Source organism: Carassius carassius, chromosome 18, assembly GCF_963082965.1.
Source record: "Carassius carassius chromosome 18, fCarCar2.1, whole genome shotgun sequence".
Classification (NCBI taxonomy): Eukaryota; Metazoa; Chordata; class Actinopteri; order Cypriniformes; family Cyprinidae; genus Carassius; species Carassius carassius.
Window position 1 is genome coordinate 4,544,378 of NC_081772.1, and position 26,148 is coordinate 4,570,525.

The 26,148-nt window shown below is 37.1% G+C and overlaps 1 protein-coding gene across 4 annotated transcripts in view; it reads left to right on the forward strand.

Moving 5' to 3' along the window:
* LOC132092162 (kelch-like protein 29) overlaps positions 1-26,148 on the forward strand; it is a 240,087-nt gene that overhangs the window by 199,611 nt on the left and 14,328 nt on the right. For all 4 annotated transcript variants that reach the window (XM_059498263.1, XM_059498264.1, XM_059498266.1 and 1 more), the window contains 3 exons: positions 2,080-2,278; positions 15,509-15,691; positions 16,075-16,255. In XM_059498263.1, the coding sequence (XP_059354246.1) occupies positions 2,080-2,278; positions 15,509-15,691; positions 16,075-16,255 (563 nt within the window). The remainder of the gene's footprint in view (positions 1-2,079; positions 2,279-15,508; positions 15,692-16,074; positions 16,256-26,148) is intronic.

Below are 26,148 nucleotides of genomic sequence, written 5' to 3' on the forward strand. Positions count from 1 at the left end.
ATAATGTATATACAGTATATATTATTAATACAGTATATATATATATATATATATATTATTATTCATGTTAAATATTGGTTAAATAGTTAAATAGCCAGTTTATAAACTAACTAAAATAATTAATACATATTTATTATTAATTATAATATTAATTAGTTCATTATAATAGAAAAAAAAAAGTGACGTGACATACAGCCAAGTATGGTGACCCATACTCAGAATTCGTGCTCTGCATTTAACCCATCCAAAGTGCACACACACACCGTGAACACACACACACACACACTGTGAACACACACCCGGAGCAGTGGGCATCATTTATGCTGCGGCGCCCGGGGAGCAGTTGGTGCCTTGCTCAAGGGCACCTTAGTCGTGTTATTGCCGGCCTGAGACTCGAACCCACAACCCTAGGGGTTAGGAGTCAAACTCTCTAACCACTAGGCCACAACTTATTACCATGTTGATTATTTTTGTTGATATTCATTCATTCATTCATTTTGCTAAATACCCAACTAGCTAAATTAATATTTATTTATTCAACTTTGAGATAGATGTTCTCTGTGTGACCTAGTTTCTGTCTCATGTTAATAGTGTCACTATGTTCAGGTGTGTCTTGTAAATTCCCTTCTTTAAGTTCCCCTTAGTTGCATTCTGTTCAGCGTTTGGTTGTCCGGTCCCATCGATGTGTACGTGTGTTTCTGCCTTCTCCCTGTGGATTACCCCTATGTGGATCATTAAAGACTTTGTATCATCATCTTCCTCGTCACGTGCTTCTCTCCCGCACCACACCATTAGGCTACTTTTGTAGATAATGCAACCTTTCTAATCTTGCCAATAAATGCAGTAATTTAATGATTAAGGTAATTAAAGTTACAGCGATAATTGAAATACTGATAGGTTTGAAAAAGAAGACTTTAGAATACATGGATGTGCTCTCGAGTGTGATTTTGACCTTCAGCCTCTACATACTTTTCACAATTCATTAAATTCACATTAGATAAAATTAAGTCTCGTCCTACTTTTTGCTCTTATTGAATATGCACTTTCACTACTAAATGTTGAGGAATGGCTTGTACGAGTACTTTGTCAAGGTTAGATCAGGGAAATCTCTCTCCCCAACAGAAGCCCAGGTGTAGGCACGGGCCGTGTCAGTGTTTCTTACGGATGTTTATGTAATGTGTTGTGAGCTCAGAGGTGAGAGGGTCGGCTTGGCTGCTGTCCCTGTCAGCTCGTGTTTACAGCGTTTAACACTGACGTGAGCAAAACACCCCACTGAGGATGACTCTCAGCAAACAAGCTGGCCATGGACTGTCTTCAGTTTGAATGTCTCTAATGCTCACAAAGGCCGCATTTAATGCAAAATGCAGTATAACCAATAATATTCTGAAATATGATTGCAATTTAAAATAGCTGTTTTCTATTTGAATGTATTTTGAAATGTTATTTATTCCTGTGATGCAAAGCTGAATTTCCAGCATCATTACTCCAGTCGTCAATGCCACATTATCCTTCAGAAATCATTCTAAAACATTTTTACAGTTGTGCTTCTTGATATTTTTGTAGTAACCATGTTACAGGATCTTTTGAATAATAGAAGGTTTACAAACTTATTTGTAAAAGTATAAATGTCTTTACTGTCACTTGAATGCATCCTTGTTGAATAAAAGTATGAATTTCTTTAAAAAATAAAAAATACATTTGTATGATAGTACTGTATATACGTGATTCTGATTTGTTTGTTTTTTTGTGCCAGTTCTTTGAAATTAATCTGTTAAAGAGTCTAAAATCGGTTTTAAATTCATGAATTAATTCTAATGACTCTGTATTCACCGAATCAATCCGAACTGTTCTCGACTTACTTAATGAACTGCAAGTGTTGCTTTAGTCTTGTCCAAATTAAAATAAATTGAGGACCGTTACAATCATGTGTACCAATAGCATACGAGATACTGACAGCTTGTTCATAGTTGAAGATTCACATTCGTTTTATCAGAATAAATGGTGCTTTATATTTGTAAAAATTACAGAGAAGTGGCTCTGACTGAAATCACATGGTGAATATACTTCTCTCTCACACAGCACATATCCGAGTTGCTGGCCGTCGTTAGACTTCCATTCATTCACCCCAGTTACCTGCTGAACGTGGTGGACAATGAGGAGCTGATTAAATCGTCGGAGGCTTGCCGAGATCTGGTCAACGAGGCCAAGCGCTACCACATGCTGCCTCACGCGCGGCAGGAGATGCAGACGCCCAGGACGCGGCCGAGACTCTCTGCAGGTCAGACCTTCCACGTTCTAATCCTCATCTGTCTTTCACTAGTCTCCTGTTACTGTAGCCAGAGCTTTGACTAAACTACATGAAGTCTGTTCTACACTGCAGCTTATTCTAGCTCAAGAACCAGCCGCTTACAGGACGCGACCATCTGGCTGAGATATAAAGCCATCCATCACAGTTTGTTTTGTTTTTATGAGTCATGCAGGAGCAGGTTCATCTGAAATAGATGATAACACTTTATATTATTGTTTTCAGAAATGCATCACATTATGGACGTTAAATGGGTCGTGAATGCTGTTGCTGATGTTGAAACTCAACAGACCTGTGCATGCTGCTTTAAGACATTTAACCCGCTGAAAATTCATTGTAAAGTTCCCAGTAGTGATGCACGGAAATGAATTTTTGGTAACACTTTAGTTTAGGGACCAGTTCTCATTATTAACATGTTGCTTATTAGCATGCATATTACTAGCGTATTGGTTGTTTATTAGTGCTTATAAATCACATATTATGACCATATTTTCGATCCCTTAATTCTTCCTATCTAACTATTAATAAGCTGCAAATAAGGAGTTCATTGAGATAAAAGTAGTTATTAGTGAGAATTGGTCTCCAAACTAATGGGTGACCGATTAATTTTTACAAAACCAAAGTTTTCAAGTTTTTGTTTAGCCAAAGCTGAAGCTGGAAATGTATGTATATATATATTTAAATAATTGGTTAATAATTTATATTAATAATTTAAAAATGTAAAACATTTAATTGCACACAAGGCGGTTTTTAATGCTATATTAAGTTGTTGTTGATATGCAAACATTTAAACAGTGGCTGTAATAAAAATACATATTTATTTAAACATGCATTAAATAATGAAGACAACAGTTAAAGCAAAAATATAATGAATATGTAATATAGTGCATATATTTAGCAAAATGCTTCTCTCTAAATGGACTTCTGAGCTAAATATTACGTTTACAAGCTGTTTTATTGACAACTTTTGTACTGTTGTACTCTTTCTTTCAGCATGCTTTCTGATATTATTTTTTTCTTTATCTCATGTTATAACTAGTAGTGAAGAAGTAAAAATGACCGCTTCACATGCTGCTTGAAAAGAGGCGGCGGAAAACAAACAAACTTCAGAACCACATTTATAGTTTCAATTTTGTTATAAAATAGACAAGCAATTTATTTGAAATCTCAGATTTTGATTCAATCAAAAGGCTTGCTCAAATAATGTTTTGTTCAAGCAGAGATAATGAAGATTAAAAATGACCTATTAATATTGTCAACCTAGAACTAGCTTCCTGTTTACCTGTTGTAGTTTACCTATGAGTGCATGAAATAGACACTAAAACATTCAAAATCTGAGAAGCATTAATTACATGAATTCTGTTTCAGCCAAAACTAAAAATTCATTTTGGGCTGAATATCTTCGATTGCCGGTGCATCACTAGTTCCCACACAAGCCCTTGTCCCTCTGAAGTATCAAAATCTGCTCTTTTTTTTAATCAACAAATGGCAGATGTTCAGTGTCCGTGTGGTTATTCTGAAAGCTGGGCATCTCAGTGTCTCTTTAGCGGTTCTGACTGTATCTGAAGTCAGTCTCAGGCTGCTGAAAAAATGCAACCAAACTAATTTATGTTTCAATAAGGCTGTCTTCATGCAACGCTGTGAATCACTCTCGCTCTCTCCTCGCACAGCCGCTCCAGCCCCCATGATTCCCTGAGCAAGGCGTGAGCCCATGAGTGAGCTGTACATTTATTTAATCTTGATATACTGTGGCTCTCTTTCTCTCGCCCCTGAGTTTTATTGATCTCTGCCCACTGCAGTATAAGAGCTGAATCCCTCCCTCACCGGACCCCGATCAATCCATCAGGAGTGATATCACACACTCACACATAATTACCATAAATATGTATCAGTGTTGGGGAAGCTACCGGAAACTGTAGTTTGCTAAGATGCTTATTAAATTAATAGAAAAGCATCAAGTGAACAAATCAAATTAATACATTTAGACATGTAACTTGACATTAACTTGGAAAAAATCTCACAGCTCATCTGATCCCAGATGACTCCAGATACACCAGAGTTGTTCTTAATATACTTATCTTTAAATGCTTGGTAAATATGATGCTTTGTTTAAGAGCGCCATGTTTGTTTTTAATATTAATCGAGATATTTATGGAAATAAGCAGCCTTGGCAGAGGAACAAATTGCTCATGGGCTCTGAGATTTTTCCTGCTTGCTGGCCAGGACTCAGAGGCTCTTTTCAATAAAGCAAGGTTTAATAATTGTCTGAAAGGTATTACGAGCTGTGCGTGAAAGTCATGTCGCTCTGCAGAACTTATTTTCTGCATGGAGGAGTTAGAGTAATTGGTAAACAAATGTAATTTTATGATGCTGAGTGAGTTTTGTTTCTATGCTATGACAGCTGGTAAATGAACCATGATGGTTTTGTGATTTCACCAGATTGTAGATTAACTCTTTCCCTGTCATAGACGAGTTATCTCGTCATTTCAGAAGAAAACGCTTCCCCACCATTGACGAGTTTTTGGTTTTTCGAGTTCGGTTTTTCGAGTTTTCACTGTTATACATTCGTGGGCGCTAATACACATCTTCTGAACGAGTGCAAAACCTCCTAACAAAAACAAACATGAACAGGATAGAGAAACGAGCTCTTATGTAAACAGATGCAAATAAAAAATGATGCAGTCGTCAGCAATAGACAGCATATAAATGGAAACTACATAATGTTACAGAGTAAATAGTTGATCCAGGAAGTGGTATGTCTGTGCAAGCTTTAGAGGTATTGATTAAAGTGATTTACTGGATCTGTGCTTTGATAATCGTACTGAATATTATCCAGATGTAGTTTTAGACAAAACTGTGATTTTCTCAGCTTTTTGCTCAAAATTATGCATTTTCATGAAACCTACCTATATTCAAGTGTTGATTAAAAAAAATAATGTTTTAAGCTAGAATAAAACGTTTTTTTTTTTAAGCAGATGCTGGTCTTTATTTTGGTGTATTGCATAATCAAATATTCACACAGAAAAATAGACTAAAATCCATTAAATTTGAGTGGAAATCATCAAAATAGCTGTCGTTGACTGGCAACTTTATTCAAAAAAGATTTAATCGTTTTGAATTGTTTATATCCAATAATAACTCACAAAAGAATATACTTATGTACATTTAATACATCGTTTTTGAGCATTTTATTATCAAAGGACTGTTATTATCATAATTTTTTTGACATGTACTTTGAAAATTCTATGGTATTGTTTATAATATTTGAATAATCATCAATTGGTCAGTTTTTAACCCTTTATATTTTTGGTTGACCTACATTTAGTCTCTTTTTTTAATGGCACCACCCAGTCCTATTTTCTGTAAGGCTGTGTGGACTCGTGTCCTCTGTGTTTCTCTCAACATCTGTGCCTCTTATTTGCTTACGAAGGATGGACTTGTCTCCGTTCGGCATTTCTTATTAAGTATTTGATTGTTTGGCTGTGTACAAAACTCTTGAGTGAACTGGTCTCTGGCTTGACCATCTGGCGGGCCATCTGATGGAGGTTATGAAACACAGCGTGAGGGCCTGTCACCCGTAGGACCCGTTTATGAAAAAGAGACGGCGAAGAGAGCGAAAACTAGGGTAGAAGTCAAAGACGAAGGGAAGCACAAATTGCTTTCTTTTTAGCGACAGAGATTGAGGAAGTGCTGCCAGGAGTTTGTAATTGCTGTGCGTGTGTGTGTTTGTGTGCGACTGAATGCATTCGCTCTCCACCTGAGCTCAGCTGATAAGTCTCTTATGTATGAAAAGACACAGAAGGGGTGCTGTGATGTCACCCATGAAAGGTTCCTCGCCAAGCATGCACTCGATCAGAGCGTTCAGATATGCGTGCGTGTTTCTCTCAGAGCTGCAGGTAAGTGCCAGCTGTCTTCAGACTGATGGACTCACCTGGGCCCTTCTCTTCCCTCTGCTTCTGCCACATGAGCAAATCAGGGCGATGACACACCTGGCTCACACCCAGTAACTCGTGTAGACGGGCAATCCGTCCTAATTAAACTCACGACAGTCTCTTTTTTTCTGTACGGCTGTGTGCTGGCAGAGAGGACTGGCTTCGCACCTATGACTCAAATTATTGTCAAATAACAAAGGGTTTGTTAATCTAGTTCACCCACACTTGTAGCTGATTAGCGGCTTGTCTTGTGGTTAGGTCAGGTGGGTAATTAGGAGCCATAAGGGACAAGAACTGTGAAAAGTGACCCTGTTCTGCTTAACTCCGACCCTGAACATAATATGATGTGTGAACAGCTTTACTAAAGCAGAAGCTTGATATTGTGACGACTTTTCTTAAGAGAATAAACATTTAAGAGAATAAAGATTTTAGTTTTTATTTTACTCATATTTGTAGAGACTTACAATTTTTTAAATTGTGAATAATAAAACTGGCATAAAATTTCATTGACTTTAATGCCATACGCATTAATGGAAGGACCTGAGCCATATCTAGAGACCGAAATATTATAGAGACCAGCAAAAACTTTCAAGCAACCACATAGCAACTCTCTAAACTATATTAATACATACTATATACTTTCCAGCAGTCGGCCCATTTTTGGGGGATATTAATGATTTTATGGGTTTGCAAGGAATGCAGTGCAAATGGCTTTGGATGAAAGTATCTGCCTATTTGATAAAGGTCTCTTTCCAAAGGTGTTTATATGCAGTTTCTCATTCATTAGGAAGAACAAAGCACCCTAAGAGAGTTGGGATGCCATTTGTCCTGATAATTAGTCTTCGTCTTTTGATCTACCCTTATAGTGATTCATGCTTTTTCTAGCTATGGTGACCTATTGTAACCATGAAATGTAGTTTATGTGAGGAAGACATCCGTGTTAATTTACAAATGGTAATGAATCTACACAGAACATAACCCTAACCCTAAGGCAAAGGTGTAAACATTCAAAATCATCTGGATACAGTGTATAGACAGTTCTGTTTACATCTCTTTGCATCAAGCCCATCATAAGTCTTGTTTTGAATAGCTGAGTAGTTTCAGTCTATCACTTTATGTGGCTTCATAAAAGCCAGTATAGCAAGAGACAAGTTGATACAAAGATTTACAGTGCATTTTATTTGCGAGTTAAGCTCGCTACAGGTGGAGAAATTGAGCTCAGTGCTTGCGCCGTGTAAAAGGTGAAAGCAGCAACCTGTTAATATGGGTGCCAAAGTAAATAAGCCGATTATGTGCGAAATGTAAAACAGGGAGAGTTTTAGCTTGGGTTTTACTCTTTTTGTGTCCAAAGATTAGACATTACAGAAGTCATTTTCAATAATTTAGACTACCATTTTGAAGTTGGGTTTTTTTTAAGTAATGTATGTTCTCCAAGGCTGCTTAAATGCAGTAAAAATAGTAAGATTAATCATTTCAAATAAAAGTTTTCTATTTAAATATATCTTAAAATGTAATTTATTCCTGTTATGCAAAGCTGAATTTTCAGGATCCAGTTTTCAGTGTCACATGATCCTTCAGAAATCATTCTAATAATAATGTTTTTTGTTTTGTTTTTTGATGACGATGATTGGAAATTTCCAAAGAACAATTTTTATTTGAAATAAAAAATCTGTGATATCATAAATGTCCATATTGTCACTTTTGATCAATTTGATGCCATCTTGCTGAATAAAAATATGAATTTCTTAAAAAATAAAAAATAAATACTGACCCCAAACTTTTGATCAATGGTGAATGTGCTTTGCAAAGTGTTGAATTATTATTCGTCACAGTATGCAGGTTACCCTGTAGGCCACATTTTGGAGCGGTCTGATATTTTTTTTATAGTCATCTGGTAACCCTGTCACTGAATGAGTTTTATTTCTCTTGATCTGTCATGTCATTTTTGTGCTGTATATCTGCTGCTGTCAACTAATTAGTTCTTGTTTCAGAATCTGTCCTTCCTTTTAGCGAACATTTACAAAGCTTTGACACACTTCACTGCGGTCACCGCTTTAGAGTGCAACATTCAGTCGACTGCTGGCGTGCTGCAGAAGGAGTTAAATGTATTGGATTGTGCTGATTTGACACTCAGCCCAGTCCTTTACAGACCACAAACCACTTTTACCGACTCATTTCTCTAACTGCTTTTATCGCCAAAGTAGCAGCTTGAAGGTGAGGACGGAAGGGCGACGTTTTGCAGTGCGTCTGCGTTTGTTTAATTGATTTAGTCGTGTGATGACTGGAGGGCGAACCGCATTGCTTTCTGCGTCTAACCTTCAGCGCAGGGTCTAGTCGGTTTAATTAGTCTCTTTCTCTGATAAAGCTCAGCGTCTCTATAGATGCCTGTGTATATATCTGAAAAACTGGGCATGATCGTGAAGGAGTTTCAGCCATCGTCAGCTGCTCTGCGCCAATCCTGACGCCAGACTATTCTGTGACTATTGCATCAAAATTGGTGGTTTGTTCATTTTACAAATCACCATGGTAATTGAATTTCTTGTTCACATGTCTTTTCGTTGGATTAATCCATCCTAGAGTATGGAAATGATAAATGTATCAGCACTAATCATAACATTTTGCTCAGTACATTTCGGCTGTTGATTGCTTTTCCTTCGTCTACAGTAGCTGGATGAAATTTACATTTTAAAGTGGATGATTTTGCAGCTGTGTTTGGCTCAGTGGGCCTGCAGTGTTTTAAATTCCCCTGCCAGGAAATTTTTGTCACACTTAATGCCACCAATATTCAAGTATGACTAACATTTTTGGTTGATAAACTATTAAATGAGACACTGCTGTTAAGAGGAGAATAGATAATGTATGCTGCAGTGCTGTACAGTACAGGAAGAAATTCTCTCTCCCGAGCACAACGCTCACTCAAAATCATGTCTTACTTCCTGTCTGGGAGCTATTTCTTTTGTTGTGAAGGGCAGTGGCATGCCGTTTGATTGCTGTTTGGTTTCCTTGTAAATGACAGCTCGCAGTGCAGTGTAGTCTGAGTTTATGTGCAGATATTGTGACTGGAGTTTGAGCTGCTCTTAGTCTCAGCTTCAGACAGCATGCCTGTGGACCGTAAATTTAACAGCGTTTTTCCATTTAGAGCTCATTTGTGAACAGGAACCATTGTGGAAAATTGGCTCCGGTAGTTTAAGAGGTTGTAATGTTGGCGGAAAAGCTCCTGTTTGAGTTTAAACAGCATTTTGGTGTCCACGCTGTATGTGAGTTTGAGTTATGCACCATTAAGAATTAAATTGCAGATGCCTTTTAAATTCCAACTTAGGCCCCGGCGTTTACACTAGTGCGTTTTTATTTTAAAACAGCATTTTAGAATGAAAACGATCCGCGTTTACACCGGCGTTTCAGCTGCGTTTCTGAAACAATCTCCGTCTACATTACATAACCGTAAATGCATGTCACGTGACCATTCATGCACACTGGGCATGCACGTAAAAGTGTAAACAAGAAGTTGGTTGCTAGTCACTGGCAGGTTTAACAATGAGCATGATGGCAAGGAAAAGCAAGGACATCTTTGTGTGGACAGATGATGAGGTGGAATTGTTACTCAAAGTAACTAATGATTACAAAGTGGCCGAAAATGTAGATTGGGAGTCATGCCAATACAAATATAGCGACATACTTGACAGAGACATGATATGGTTACACGGTCGTCAAAGATACACAGAGATCACGTGGGCAGCCACAAGTCTCCGTTTTGGTCCGTTTACACTGAAATGCAAAAATTGTGCCTATAGCAATTGGTAATTGTTTTATGTATTTCTTCATTTTTATTAAATACATGTCTTTTTTTGGACTAGGGTGGAAGAACACCACATCTCAGAATGTATTTTTAACTGCATTTAAAAATGGCCTTATTTTTCATTCTTAAAAATGTTAATGTACAATTACAGCGCAATATTTTGTGTTTATTTATTTATTTGTCTATCTATTTACCATGACATTAAATAATTAAATGTGTTAAAGTGGCTGTTGAATGAACACGTCCTTTCTATGATATTTTTCTATGATATTTATTAATATTTAATTTGGTGTCCCTAAATCTTTAAATGATTGGTTATAATCCTAAATATGATTTATATTGCACAAAAAAATACAAGTGTTTCTCAAAACAGCAGATTGATTGGATTGGCTGGCTTAACACAAGCAGGTTTATATCACTCCACTGAGAATCAAAGTCATGTTTATGTAATATGTTAAGTTGCCTGCTCCCAGGTGTTTTATTTCCCAGTCTGTTACAATGAGGGCTTTTGATTTGCCAGTTTGGCAAGCCTTGTGGCATCAGTTGTTTGAGGCACTTACTTTAGTAGCCTTGAGCACATCTGTAGATTATGCTCTGCTTTCAGTGTTATAATCTATTTCAGATGTACCCGTTACTCTGATTTACCCCCTTTCTTGTGTAAATGTCACATGGAAGTAGCAAGCCATGGTTGGTTGCTCTATATGAAGGTCAGATGACCCCAAGTCTGGATGGTTTCTGGCCAGAATGTGCTGCAATTGATTCTTCTCAGAGCTCTGCCTAAATGGAATAGTTCACCCCCAAAAAATGACATTTCTGTCAGCATTTACTCACCTTCATGTGGTTCCAAACTTCATTTGCCATCCCTATCCCTTTAAAACATTACTTACCAATCCAACTTTAGCCATTTCTCAGAAAAGCCTCTGTTAATCCTTTTATAATTTGTTTAGTTTATGGATTTTTTAATGGAAATGATCAAAAGTATGGTAAAACATTGTTGCCAGGAGTTGGATTTATTTTAATTAATCATATTTGCATGTGTTTTAATCCATTTATAATTGATTATCATGATGTTTTATGAAATTTCATGGAATTTATCAGTAATATGGTGAAACATTGTTGTCAAAAGACTGATTGAGTGATTGAAAATATTTTAATATGCTATTAATCTACTTATAATGGATTATAATGGAGCTTTATGGAATATTATGAGAATTCTCAAAAATATGGTACAACATTTTTTAAAACGTTTGTATTTATTTTAGTTAAACATGTTTAATGTGTTTTAATGCATTCAAAATGTAGAGGTGCTGGTCATATAATTAGAATATCATCGAAAAGTTGATTTATTTCACTAATTCCATTCAAAAAGTTAAACTTGTATATTATATTCATTCAGTACACGTTTATCCCTAACTACATCATCATCATCATCATCATCATCATCATCCTAATTCCCAGAAAATGTATTTCCAAGGTAGAGTGCTTAATAACTACTACAGGCCCTACCTATCCTCTCATTTCATTTGTGATGCTTTTTGACTGGGGACTGGATTGGAGGGCAGTGAAGTGACATGGTATAAGCCCATACATACAAAGTTCAGACGGTAAGGGATGCCCGCGCCCCCAGCGTCAACTACCCGCCACGTCTTTCTGACAAGCGGGTTCAAAGCTGCAATTTATCTCTGCCCAAGAACGCAGCCATCAAAGAGTCTCGGAGGAGAGAAAGAGAGAGCTTCCTCTTTTCTAAACTCAAAAACCTCTTCCACATCCAGCTTTTAATGGTTGGGAAGAGCAAGACGAGGGCAATTAGATGGAAATCAAGCCCGGTCTCACATGGGGGATTCTAGGTCTTGTTCTAGGCCAAGGTGGTGGTGGTTTTGAGCAGGTTTGGGTTTCCTCCCGCTGTGAAGGAGAGATTGGGCACAGGAGGAGAAAAAAGAGACCGTTATTTACAGTCGTTCACAATTCTGGATGTTATCATTATCGCTCTTTAGCTCAGTAGGGGAAAGAGCTACCTGGCCGCCCTGACATCCCGTCTGGCAAACCGTTATTTACCGATGGCAGCCTCTGAGCCAATGCCATAGATAGGACTCATTAAGGGGAAGTGAGGCGGAAGAGACGGGTGTGATTGTCCTGTGGGAGGCTGTGCATGCCGAGCGAGGAGAAGCTCACCTGTCAAAGGTGTGCATCACTACTCAACACAGCTTTTACGTCGACATCAGTGGAGGAGGCAGGCAAAAAGGAAAAGTAAATGTGGGAACCATGTGCTTCCCCACATCCAGCTTGATTGACAGGTGCCGGCCGGACTCCTCCTGGTTCACTTTTTTTCTCACTTCCTGTTTCTGTTTACTTCTGTTTTTGTTTACTTTTTTATGATTGAGCTTGATTTAACCTGTTTGAATGGAGTTAACTCGATTGAAATCGGCACACCTCATTAAGGAATGAAACGTTGCTCCAGCAGCACTTTGGTGAAAAAGGTCACCTGCTGCTCCAACAGACTCAAATCTCACAGGAAATAAGAAATGGCTGTGTTTGCTCTCTAGGGGTTCCAGTGAAATTAATATACAGTTCTCGCTGTCAGTTACTGGATGTCCCGTCACTCTGTCTGAACGGGATTTTTCTAATAGACCTGCCATGTTTTTTTCGTCCTCAGTTAATAAGCAAATGGAAGCGAATTTCATCATCAGGAATACACTACCAATCAACATCTACTCATTTTTTTATTATGACAATTTACTAATTCTATAAAAACAAGTATTGAAAGTATGTAAAGCATGAAAGTACGGAAATTATGTAGTGACTAAATCTATTACATCTTTGATTTATTTGAGCTTTTTTAAGAAATATTTGCTGGCCAATTAGTAGGTTTTTACCTATTAAAATGTAAATATTTACTGTGTATGTTATGCATTTGTTAAAAATAGAATGCAATATCTATTTACTTTGATTTGACAAAATGCAGACAGTAAAGAATGGACCTTTCACTTGATTTGCACATGTTTGTCTGCTCTACCTGTTTGCCTGAAGGATGCTGAGTGGTTCATTTCCACCAGATCAGGCACCATATGTTTCAGCTGCGAGCATCAGAGAAGTCTGTCCCTTCCTCATGTCTCAGTTAAGACAATTCTCTTCATAGTGTATTTTTTCCTCTCGTTTTTTGCTATTTTGTTCCTCTCTTTTCCACTCCAGTTGTGTTTTTACCTGCCCTGGAGAGAAAAGCCAAGATTTGGAAAGAGAGAGAGAGAGAAATGGAGAAGGGGAAAACGATGACAATATTGTAAAAAAAGGATGCTGGAGCGGAGAGAAGCCCATGGATCAGGCAGGCGGCTGTTGTCAGGGGAGCGCATGGGGAAGTATTGATTCAGAAAGATGAGCCAGTGGTTAAATGAAGCTCAAGGATGTCTTCACGTCGCTCTCTCACTTTTCTCTGCTCTCTCCCGCCTTTCTCCCTGCACCTTAAACAAAAGCCGGTCTCTGTGAGGCGATTTGATGACCAGCCCTGCGCCGGTGTAGACATGATGCAGGAAGTCGAAGCACTCGAACCCTTACACAGACAACAATAGGCTTTCTAAGCGCAAACCTGGATAGAATTACACCGGATGATGCTGGGATTCTTTCATTTTCCTTCTGCAGGAACATTTAGACCTCATTTGTTGAAGATGAATGCTGTTAGGCGGTTGCTCACTGATCCAATTCGGTGGCCACGTACACACTGTAAAGACTCAGGAGTGACAACCACATTGAAATATACAGGAGTGAAACTGCTAAACTATTGTATTGTGTGTGTGTGTGTGTGTGTGTGTGTGTGTGGAACAGAGCTCTCTCTCGAAACGGCCATGATTGACAGCATTGTAACTATAGCAACATTCTGGCGTCTTTAGCATCTGGTATCTGCTGTATTTACCAAAGTAGTATTACACCCACCAAAGACTATGTTTGGCCACCATCAACAGAGCAATTGTGTTTTATTTATGTTTGGAAGGCTGCTTTGTAACTCTAAGGGTTGCCATGCAATGGTGGACACAGGTGTATATACTGGCTCATCCGATCGGACTTTAAAAAGCGTCTGTGTTATAACTGTGTTTGTTATTACAAATGCTAACCACTCAAATTTCATCTGAGCACTTTATAAAAATGAAAGTAGCAGAATAGAGGATCATGGATGAGTGCGCAGGTGCCCGTGATGCATTTCATGTAGTGTTGAAGCCAATGTGCCCAGGGCTGTAAGACTCTTGAGGGCATGCATCCAAACAGATGGTTATGAGTTTAGTTAAGCTCTGATAATTCACTTACACTCTTCATTGGACACACATGCACAGACAGACTCTTCATATGGGATGTTGGGTAACCTGGACAAGATTTTATGTGCTATGTTTTAATATTTGTTTAATCTATATTACACACACTGCCATTCAAAAGTTTGGGGTCAGAAAGTTTTTTCAGGATTCTTTGATAAATACAAAGGTCAAATAAACAGCATTTATTTGAAATGTTTTTTGTTTTTTTGTAGCAAAGCAAAAGTCTTTGATGTCACTTTTGATTAATTTAATGTCTCCTATTAAGTATAATTTAAAGTATTCATTTCTTAAAAAGTAAAAAAACAACAACTTTTGAACGAGTAAATTTAACCTTTTTAATGTAAAGAAAAGTTATTATTATTATTATTATGTGTCTTTAGGATACTTAAAATGCCTACTCTGAAATTAGCTATAGAAATAGGCCAGGGGAGTCGTGGCCTAATGGTTATTCGAGTCGGACTCCCAATCGAAAGGTTGTGAGTTCGAGTCCCGGGCCGGCAGGAATTGTGGGTGGGGGGAGTGCATGTACAGTTCTCTCTCCACCTTCAATACCACGACTTAGGTGCCCTTGAGCAAGGCACTGAACCCCCAACTGCTCCCCGGGCGCCGCAGCATAATATGGCTGCCCACTGCTCCGGGTGTGTGCTCACAGTGTGTGTGTGTGTGTGTTCACTGCTCTGTGTGTGTGCACTTTGGATGGGTTAAAAGCAGAGCAAGAATTCTGAGTATGGGTCACCATACTTGGCTGAATGTCACTTCACTTTCACTTTCAAATGCACAAGTAGTTCAGAAAAAGTATCTAGTATGAAATACTAGATTAAATTTAAGTTTTAATTCTAGTTTTACGATAAAGCTAAGTATTAAATAAATAAATAAACAAACAATAAATAAATAGCTGATGGGGTAAGAAAAATGAATGATATATTTTCTTCCAGTGAGCCTTTATTTATTTTTGTAGTGCAGCTCTCTGGGTTTTAGATTCCCACATAAGATAGCTGCAATGTGAAACTGTGTGGAGAAACGGCAGTCTTCTTTGGGGGTCCCTGCAGTCCATCAATCTGCCATGAAGAATAACTGCAGTCCCAGCCTTTTCAGACTCTCTATTTCAACACATTGACATGGCCACCACAGGGGCCATCAAGTCCTCATATATTTGTATCCTCGGTCTAACCCGCAGGTGTAGCAGAGGTGATCGTGTTGGTGGGAGGAAGGCAGGCGATCGGTATGAACCAGCGCTCTCTGACGGCCGTCACCTGCTTCAATCCTCAGAACAGCAAATGGTATCCTCTAGCCAGCCTCCCGTTCTACGACCGTGAATTCTTCAGCGTCATCTCCGCCGGAGACAATATTTACCTGTCAGGTATGTCAGATTTTGAAGGGAAGGTTGTATATCAAGTGCGAACAAACTCTGTGGTCACTTCCCAGACGCAGACTGTTTTTTTGCAATGATCTGATGAAGAATCGCTGTTGCCGTTACATTAATCTGAGTCCCCATTAGATTCTTCCGTTCTGTAATATCAAAACATCTATTGGTCTCCATGCCAGATAAGTGCAACAAATCTTTTATCAAGGTCGCGTTTCTGTCCAGCTTATTTTGGTACTTTCTGGGGTCGTATTACAAGTCTTGGTGTCCGAGCTGCATCAATAAACAGTTGTAAATTTATTCCCAGATTTTTTTTAGAGCATTTTCAACACTGACATTGTGCAATGTCAAGGCGTGATGGTGCGTGGTCTTGTTTCCAGGTGGTACGGAGTCAGGGGTGACAGTGGCAGATGTGTGGTGCTACATGTCTCTTTTGGACAACTGGAACCTGGTGTCCCGGATGACCGTCTCTCGCTGCAGGCACAACAGCTTGGTGTACGATGGGAAACTCTACACTATCGGAGGAATCGGGGTGGCTGGAAACTTGGACCACGTGGAAAGGTAATTTGTCCTGCAGTTAACTAGCTCAGGGGAGAATGAATGCACAGATGCATTGTGATGGTTTCTCATGTTGCACATTTACACTCAAATCTGGAAGAGAACTGGATATTCTTAGAAACTAGCAGTGTGTTTGTCATGTGTTGTTTCATTGATGTTATAGGTTTTGTTAATATTTTGAATTAGATTTTCAATTTGTTTTTTTCATTTTAGTTCGTTTTATTTATTTTGTTATGTTTTTGTCATTGTTAATAGTTTTTGTTTTGTCTATACATACACACCTATATATATATATATATATATATTTAGTTTATATATTAGTTTATACAATTTTTGATTTTTTGTTGCTTCAACAAACTAAACCAAAATGTTGCTTTGGCATGATTATTGAATGTTTTTTTATTTCAACTATTGAAAATGTTTTTTAATGGTTTTAGTTTTGTTTTAGTTCCATGGTTCTTGTTACCCTGGATATTAGCGACTATCTTAACGTCCATAAATATTATTATATATATTTTTAAATATATTTTAAATACATTTTATATTTATATTTTCTGTTTTAGTTTTTGTTAAAGTTTTAGAAATTGTTTTATAGTTTTTTTTTAAATATACATTTTTAGGTTTTTTGTTTTTAGTTGTTTATTTAGTTAAGGTTATTTTAGTACTTAAATGTTGATTGCCAACTAAGTGAATTTTTTGTTTTGTTTTATATTTTTTTTTTTTTTTTTTTTAGTCTTGACCGGCAGTGCTATAGAAATCAGCTAACGTTCTCGCTTCTGTCAAACTATTTCGAACAGAGAGTAATTAGTAATGCGTGGGACTCAAGGAAGGAGAGGAATTTGTTGTAATATTTTTTGTATGAATTTGTGTGATATATGTTTGTCAATCTTGGGTAATTAAGTCATTTTAAGATAAATAACAACAACACATTGTCCTGTAATACTTTTAATTACATTCAAAATTAGATTTTGTGCAAAGAAATTACAATGATGTGGTGTTTTTGCAATAAGGTGGAGACAGTTTTGTTCATAATAGCAGGGCTGCTGGTGAAGAACTGACAAGTACAAGAAAAAGTGAAAAAAAAAATACACACAGACACAAAAGAAAGAAAGAGATATCAAGGAAAATGAAGAAAAGGAAAAATGAAGCTGCAGTTGAAGAGAGAACCTTTAATCATTTTGCACAGCCAGAGCCTAGGGATTTAGACTTTTTTTATGTGATGGCCATACAAATAATAGGGTTGTCTGTGGGTGTGTAGGGTGGCCTAGATGAGTGTGAGATTTCCCAGCCTGAAATTGTGTCCCAGCCCGGTCCTGTTCCCATACCTGCTTCTTAACCCTGAAACCAATCACAGATCTACCAGCATCAGATATCATTCATCATAAATGCTGGATTCAAGTCATCCGGGAAAATGTAAAGTCAATGTGATTTGGGTTATAAGTGATTTCTGTCTTTCTTTCTTTTTTAACCTAATGATGGACACAGGAGGCTTTAGTGCTAATTCACCATATTGAAGAGCAAAAGATTTACATAGGTTTTCAGCTGCTGTTTTATCATTCTAGTACTGCTACAGAGAATCATGGAAGAGTCAAACAATCCTCCTTATGAACCAGCTAAATGAGCTGTATTTTCTAGCAAGCTTTCATGCTACCCCTCATTAGCAGTACATAAAGCGCCTGCTGAATCAATTGTGCTGTCAACACTATAATTACAGTATATGATCAATATCAGTTTGCTTAAAGTGATTCTTTAATTAACACTCGGAAATTCTCAGTTTAAGAAAAGTTTCTTTCCGGATAATTATTGCTTATGTATATTGTTATTTATTTATTTATATTGACATTTATATTACTGAATTATGCATATACATGCATATATATATAATAGTTACAAGTATTTTTCTTACAAGCTTACTTGCTATTCCTGACTACACAAAATCGATTGTCCATAATTACAGTTTATGATCAATATCAATTTGTTTCAACAATGATTTCTTAATTAACGCTCAGAAAATTCAGCCTGAAGAAAATGCAAAGTTTTCCTCTTGTAATTATGACATCATAATGTCGTACAATTGCACTGAGCTCCCGAATACGATCTTTCTGACATAACTAACATAACTTTGCACAGCAGAACTTAGAAAACCAATAGGCTATGTGAAGCACTGCATTATGGGAAATGCTCATTTCTCCTCATGTGAACGTGTTTAACCTCTTGGAGTGGGACGGTGAAATCGTCTGATGCTCCAATTGTGCGCGTCACAAGAGGGCAAGATTAAACGGGGCAATCAAAAAAACATTATGGCCGGTATTAAAGGAGCCCTCCGCAGCTCATTACAGGCCTGAAAGTAGCTCAGGAGTCCCTATCAGCGCATGAGTCTGTCAAAACCAGCCTATGATTTGATATTTCTCTTTAATGTCCATCATATTATGGACGTAACAACTTTCCACCCGATACCTTTGCACTTAATAACCCAAAACTTCAGATTCAGACTTCCTTTCCTTGCCAGAAATTAGCTGCATATGACCATCTTATATGAATTTTACATGTATACAGCCCTCAAGCATGTACGTATGTATGCATGTGTGCTGCAATTAGCTAATTAGCATCCTTCACCCGACGGAGCGGTTCAGTCTGAATGTGTTTTATGTGAAACTGATATCTTATCCCAACTCCTCACTATTAAATTCTCATTATTGTGAGTTTAGCTGAGCGACTGCATGCTGTACCTCAGCGCTCAGTAGTGCCACAGGGATAAACACTTACTTTTGCAAGCATATAGCATGCTATTGGAGTTTTAGCAGCCTGTATACCTTGAATATTTAATTTGACTTTGCAGCCAGGGCTTTTCAGGTGGGTTATGTTGAACGGTGTGTATTTGGATTTGATCAGCTGAGACAAACGAACACTCTCCATGGTTGTACTTCCCCCGTCATTTACGCAGTGTCAGTGCTGAACTAACACTGAGATGTGGACGAGCTGGTGTTTCAGAAAGATGCCGTGCTGCCTGATTAATGTGATGAGGGCTGTTTAGCATAAAATACTCAGAAGTGTGTGTATGTATGATGTTTTGGTGTTGTGTAGGGCTGCAACCACCCGATAAAACTGATCATCATCCATAATAATAATGATCAGCAACCAGTTTCATCAGCTGAGTACTTGTACTGTGCATGAAGAATGTCCATCAGTGATATCACTTTAAAATTATATAAAAAGTAGATACAGTAATTACATTTTACATTCAAATGAGTGAGTGTTTGGGCATGCTAAATGTCAGTTAATTAGTGCTGTTGCTGTTAATCATCAAAACATTTGATGTAAGTTTGAATTTATATATTAATATTTATATATTTTTTGTAACAGATTTAATTTATACATTTATATAAATGAAAAACCAAAAAGTTGAAATGTGTATATTTATGGGTATATTCATATTTTATTTAATATTTAAACTGATAATTGTATCAATGTTTATAATTAGAATGATTAATTTTTAATAAAAAATATTTCACCGCATAAATAAATATCAAATTGAAGTTGAAATGTGTATATTAATATTATATTATTTAAATTGATAACAGAATATAAATAAGAATAAAATATTTTATAACTATAAATATAATGATATAAATATACAATTATTATTAATATCATATCGAGGTTAAATATATAATTGAAGTTGGAATTTATACATATCATATACATTTTTAATGTATGTATTAATGTTTAATCGGCTTAAATTCGTAAATAATAAAAAAAAATCAATTCAAACTTAAATTTTATGTTTACATTAAATATAAAATTGGCAAAAAATGTATTATTTAAATTATATATATATATTGGTAATTGTACTTATTATATTAATATATAAAACTAAGATTGCAACTTTATGACCTAGCATGTGTGTCTCTCTCTCTCTGTGTGTGTGTGTGTGTGTGTGTGTGTGTGTGTGTGTGTGTGTGTGTGTGTGTGTGTATTCTGTGGCCTGCATGAACCATCTCCAGTTTGGACTCAGCATTGAACATTGCATTACTGATACAAATATGTCCATATGCCATGATTTACATCCGTCTTTGATGAAAAATAAAGCTTACAAAGTTTAGTCCCATCCTTCTTGCCCTCCTTCGATCTCTAACCCTCCTTTTTTGCGGCCCACCATCTGTCTTACAGTAGGTTTTCACGCACTAAGCCATGAAATCATTCACGCTTAGAAGCACATCTTCAGTAAGGCCTCTCTCACGGCGACTGTTCGCTTCATTTGTGGCACCCAGCATGAGCGCATCAGCCGGCTTCTGTCCCAGGGTCACACTACTGGATAAGTTGTTGCCATGAAACAGTGTTTAGATTGAATTTCTGCTTTTTATTTGTGCACAGGGAAAACTGTTAAATACAGCCGATTGCTGTTCCAAAACAAATAAAAGCAATGCTTCCCCCTGTAAACTCCTTTTTGTGTTTAATGATCTCATATAGATATAAAGCCAAATAGCTCTGGAATTTTTTTTTTTATATATATAATCGCTGATTTCATTCAGATAATGAGTGCAACAATACAGAGCATTAGAGCAGAGATCGGTGCGTAAAGCATGACCTCACACGCTCTGTGCGGCTGTTTCGAACACTATTCAAATCAAACCCTGCTTCTTGATTTCCTGGGTTGTGTGTGCAGCTGAGACATTATTGCATGGTTTGTGTTGTTTAATATGCCCCCCATGGTTCTATTGTTTGCCCTTTATATCTTTTTAATTCATGGAAATTAGATTAATTCTCCCCCATCTCGTATAAATGAAGAAGCATTCATATTAAAGTAACAAATGCATAAATAAATAAAACAAGATTGTTAGTATTTCAGCTTAAAACTGATGTGAATATTTTAGTTACTTTAACTGCTCTCCATTTTTCTTTACCCTTTTAGCCTTAACTAGCTCATTTAAATGGTCCTGAAGTGTGATAAATTAATTTTTAAAGCGCAATTATTTCATGTAGTTTCTAAATTAATATGAGGTCATTAAACTGCGTTCATAATGATTATAAAATGATTAGCAAACTGTGTAGTACATTTAAATGGAGTATAGCTTGTCGCTGGATGTCAATTATATATATATATATATATATAAAATGAACTATTAATTTAAAGAAACTTTCTATATTGACTTATTTTTTATAGGTGTTTTACCTTTAATTTGAATTTTGCACAATTCTGCACAACTTGCAAATTAATAAATTAATGCTAGCATAAAATAAATGCTTGGAAATAGATAAATTAATGTCTTGGCAGAAAACTACAGTGTATATACATTTTCAGTGTATATAATAAAATATGTATAAAAATCCTTAACAAAAGATAAATGTACTTGAAAAGCAACACTGAAAATCACAGCTTGTTTCTTGAATGTAAATGTGATTTGTCTTCGTGCTCTGGCAGATTTCATGATAAATGCTCTTCAGTCTTCATATTGTATGCCGTGTTGTTTCTAATGCTTATTTAATTTGCTTGAAGGTTGAAGGTTGCTTGAGTTTTAGCAGTTTGTGCACACAGTAGTGCACTTAGTAAAAGAAACGTTTCCCAGTGAGAAGTGTTGTTTTGTTCAGGGAGACGCTTCACTGGTAGTCCCATGACAAATATACAGTGAGCCTGGACTCCATTAGACACCATCATAGGTGTGACAAATTAATGGATGGCCGGCTACCGAGTGCTGTACGGCCCCTTCTCACAGTCACTGGGCTCAGAAAAGCTTTATTCTCAAAGATGAGAAATCCCCCCTGAGGGTCCATTCACTTCCAGTCGGTTCCGGCCGATATTCAGCGTCCCTCCACAGAAACGCTTTGACAGTGATCCTGTTTCTATTGTCCTTTAACCTGAAGAAGCTGTCAAGCCTTCCAGTGCACCCTACTGAGCTCACACTCACAGTCTGAGGTTAGAGCACTTTATTCCACAAAAATGGATGCACAGTTGACTTTGGACACATTTTGAACCCTTTTTCACCTGTTTTCTGGCAGTGTCTTAGTAGTACAGTATAGTGTAGTTTTTTTTTTTGTTTATTTATATTTTTTTTAGTATTTCAATTTAAACTAAATGAAAGTAAGAAATGTTGCATTGACAATGAGCTGATATGTGTGTGTGTGTGTGTGTGTGTGTGTGTATATATATATACCGCGGGCAACGTTCGATAGCCAGCCTCCTGGAGCGTAGCGCTCGGTGGGGTGGCTCACTCCCTCCGACTCAGTTCACTGAGCTCGTGGCCAGAAAAAGCTTCATCTTCTTCTATTATCCCAGAAAGGGGCATATTTAGTCCTGGTGGGTATCTAATGAGAGGAATTTGAGCCTCTCATGGAATATGTTTTCGTTGCTTTACAAAAGAGGAAATTGTAAGTCCCTTGAGCCATTCATTTATGATTGTAAGAGTTTTCAGCATGCATTCAGCATTCAGGTTTTTTTTTTCAGTTGTATTTGAAACCTAGATATAACACTAAAGTCAGAAAAAAAACTGAATGACCGGGTTGGAAATAGGATCACCCTCTCCTAAAAATGAAAACCATAAACTCAGTCAAGTGTAGATGACCACCTTCTCAATGGCACACAAAGCCCTTTGACCTGTAACTGTGATCAGTTGTGTTCATTTTGATTAACTCAGCATGAAAAGAGCTTTCCTGAAGCATTTCAGTCCATGATAGTGCAACTGAAGCAAACAATCAGCTATGGGTGGCAAGACACCGTCAAAAGATCTCCAGGAGAAAGTTGGGGACAGGCACAAGTTAGGAGATGAATACAAAAACATTTCAAAGGCTTTATCAATGCCTAGAAGCACAGTGAAGTCTTTTATTAAGAAGTGGAAGGTATTTGGTACAAAACAGACCCTCCATGGATCAAAACGTTTCTCCAAACTGGATAAAAGAGCCGGAGGAAACTGGTCAAAGAGGCGACCAAAAAAAGTGGCCCTTGTGTGCATGTGACAACAATATCACAAATTCTCCACAAATGTGGCTTGTAGGGGAGGGCTGCAAGTAAAAAAAACACTCCTCAAAGACCACATGCAGTCAGACTGAGCTTTGCTAAAACACCTTGAAGATTCTGAGGCAGATTACTCATTGGAACCCATTTGTTGACTTTTGTGGTCAAAGTTTCTTTCCATTCAGATAATACGCATCAAAGATTTCAGGTAGACATAGAATATACAGTTGTGCTCGAGGAACTTGTTGAAGACATTCGTGGTTCTTGTGAAACTCTTTTAATAAGACATGATTCTATCAACCTCACAAATCCAGCAGCTATATTTTATCCAAGCAGAACTGCCTGTAAACAAACTCAAAAACACCCGGAACGTCGCTGACAGAGAACTTTTATCAGTGTCCCGTTCAGTTTGATAACACAGCAAATTTTGATATTTTGCCTTGCCTGAGGTTAGTGGGAACGTTTTTAGCTTTCGCCTCAGTAAAGTTGAGAAGTTTACTTCATAAAAAAATGACTCAAAACAAATACAATGTTTAAAAAAATCATATCTCACTCCAGTATTTTGCCAAAGTACGACCTCACACATGTTCACAGAGGCCCTGAATATTCACTGATCCCGGATCTGCCCGTGGCCTGGCGGTGTCACTTCTGCAGTCATGTGCTTTGACAGCGATATATTTTGGCTTCACCCAAGGATGGTATTAGGTTGGTGGAAGTAATGGATGTCTGAGCAAAACTGTGTACCATCAGCCAGATAAATGACTGGCTGATGGTTTGGGAGATTTCCAAGTTGCACCGGCTGGAAACTCTTTTCTCATGTTCCTTCCTGCTTTTCCTCTGCCCCTCCAGCTGTGGATAGCCGAGGGTTAGCTGACGGAAGATACGGCTTGTGCTCGAGAAACAGGGAGCGAGACAACAGAGTGATGAACAGAGCTGCAGGAAAGATTAGGAGTATCCAAAATTTTCTCCAGGAGATATGCTAGGTTGTGATGTGATGAGATATTATTTGTGCTGTTTTTATGAATAAATGAATAGTTTGTGTGATGTATAGACTTGGAGATCAGATTTGTAGAAGGGTGTTGGCTCATTTACATGAAATTCCAGTTAAAAATATTCAAAAATAATTCAAACAATCATTTTAAAAGTGCTTTGAGTTGCTTTTTGACAAATTATTCTCAGTATTACACAGTGATTTGAGGGAGTAATTATTCTGCCTGACCTATTCAAGAGCTCAAAATTAATTTCAATGGCATGTTTAATTTAACTTCATTTCGTGGGAATTTATGCAGACAAGTGTGACTTGGTTAGTCTTGTGGGACAGATTTTGCTTTAAATATGAGAAGTTTGCGGTTCTATTTTTATTTATTTTAATATTTGATATTATTTAAGCAATTAAATATTGTATACAGAAAGCATCCAATAAATAGATCAAAGACATTTATAACTGTCATTTTTATTTGAAATAAATGCTGTTCTTTTGAATTTTCTACATTTTACAGTTACTAGTTATAATCAATTGTAATAATAAATATAAAATATTTTTGTGTATATGTATAAAATTTATATTTATAATATCTGAAATATTACTATAATCATTACTATAAATACTATAAACATTTTATTTTATATATACATTGTTTATTAAATTACTTTTTTAAATAAAAATCATCAGTAACCAAATATTGTGTATAATGTAGCCGTTACTGCCTTTTGCCTTGGCATGACTTCTTACTTTTTGCCGACAATGCAAAGGCAGAGTATAGTAACTTCAAAATGGGAGTAAAAATCAAGTTTGAGCTCAAGTGTCCTACCTATAATGAATTTGTCTGGACCAGAAGAGCTGGTCGAGGTGAGGCTGTGCTCGGGAGGTTCATAAGTGCTGAACAGCCGCTGATTCCCTGGAGCTCACATATCAAAAAAGTCAAAGCTAATTTTCAAATAGACTTTATCTTTATTAACAAACTGTCTAAATAACTACATTCTCACCTAAAAAATTATTACACAGATTGCTGTGTCTCATTAAAGATGCCAAACACACAGTCACAGGCTGTTCTTTTGCCGTCCTCTGCGTCTGTGGATCCTGTGCTGACTCAAACAGCAGCACTCGGTGTATGGTAAGCACCACTTCATTCAGCATATAATGAAAAAGAAAGCACCTGGTAGGTAATGAAGTCTTAGGCGAGCTTCCGTGGCGGTGACCGCTCGCACCGTGAGCTTTAGTAATTGGTGCACGACCTACTCAGCCGTCAAGTTGTAATGTCACAATTTGTGTGTGATGCACAAATCCAATTAAGTCGGAGTGCTGTGTGGAGGAGTTCTCCTGATGGAGGCTCAAGGTGCCCTCTGCAGTGCTAGAGATTGAGAACAGATACTGTGTGTGAAGACGCCACTGGAAGCCTGGAAGAGCCACGTCACAAATTGGCGAGATCAGAGAGATTACTATACATATGTGTGCACTGATCGCACTGGCCCTTTAAGAGTAGATTAGATTAAATTAACAGAGCTAATGTCAGATGAAATTAACATCACGTGCGCACCGCAAACACAACTGAAAAGCAGATTTTAATCCACCGGGAAGCAAAATAAGATTTCAAATATCTTAAGTTACAGGAGGAATTAGTCCGTGGATTTAACTCTTGTGCACCATTATTTAACCACCAATTTTTGTGTTTTTTAATAAGTTAACATTACTTTGTCCAGACAGAAGGAACATGTTGATTTAAAGGTATTTTTATTATTATTATTATATTATTACTTCAATAATATATTATTATTATTTAATTTTTTTATTTATGATTTGTTAGTGAAAAAGTGTGTAATTTATAAATAAAAATAAAAACAGATATAAATAAAATCAGTTTATGTTTTGAGTAAATTTGAATAGGTATTCTTTAGTCAAAATGAGTGTGGGACTCCTGTGTGCAGTAGTTTGCTGATAAATGGTGAT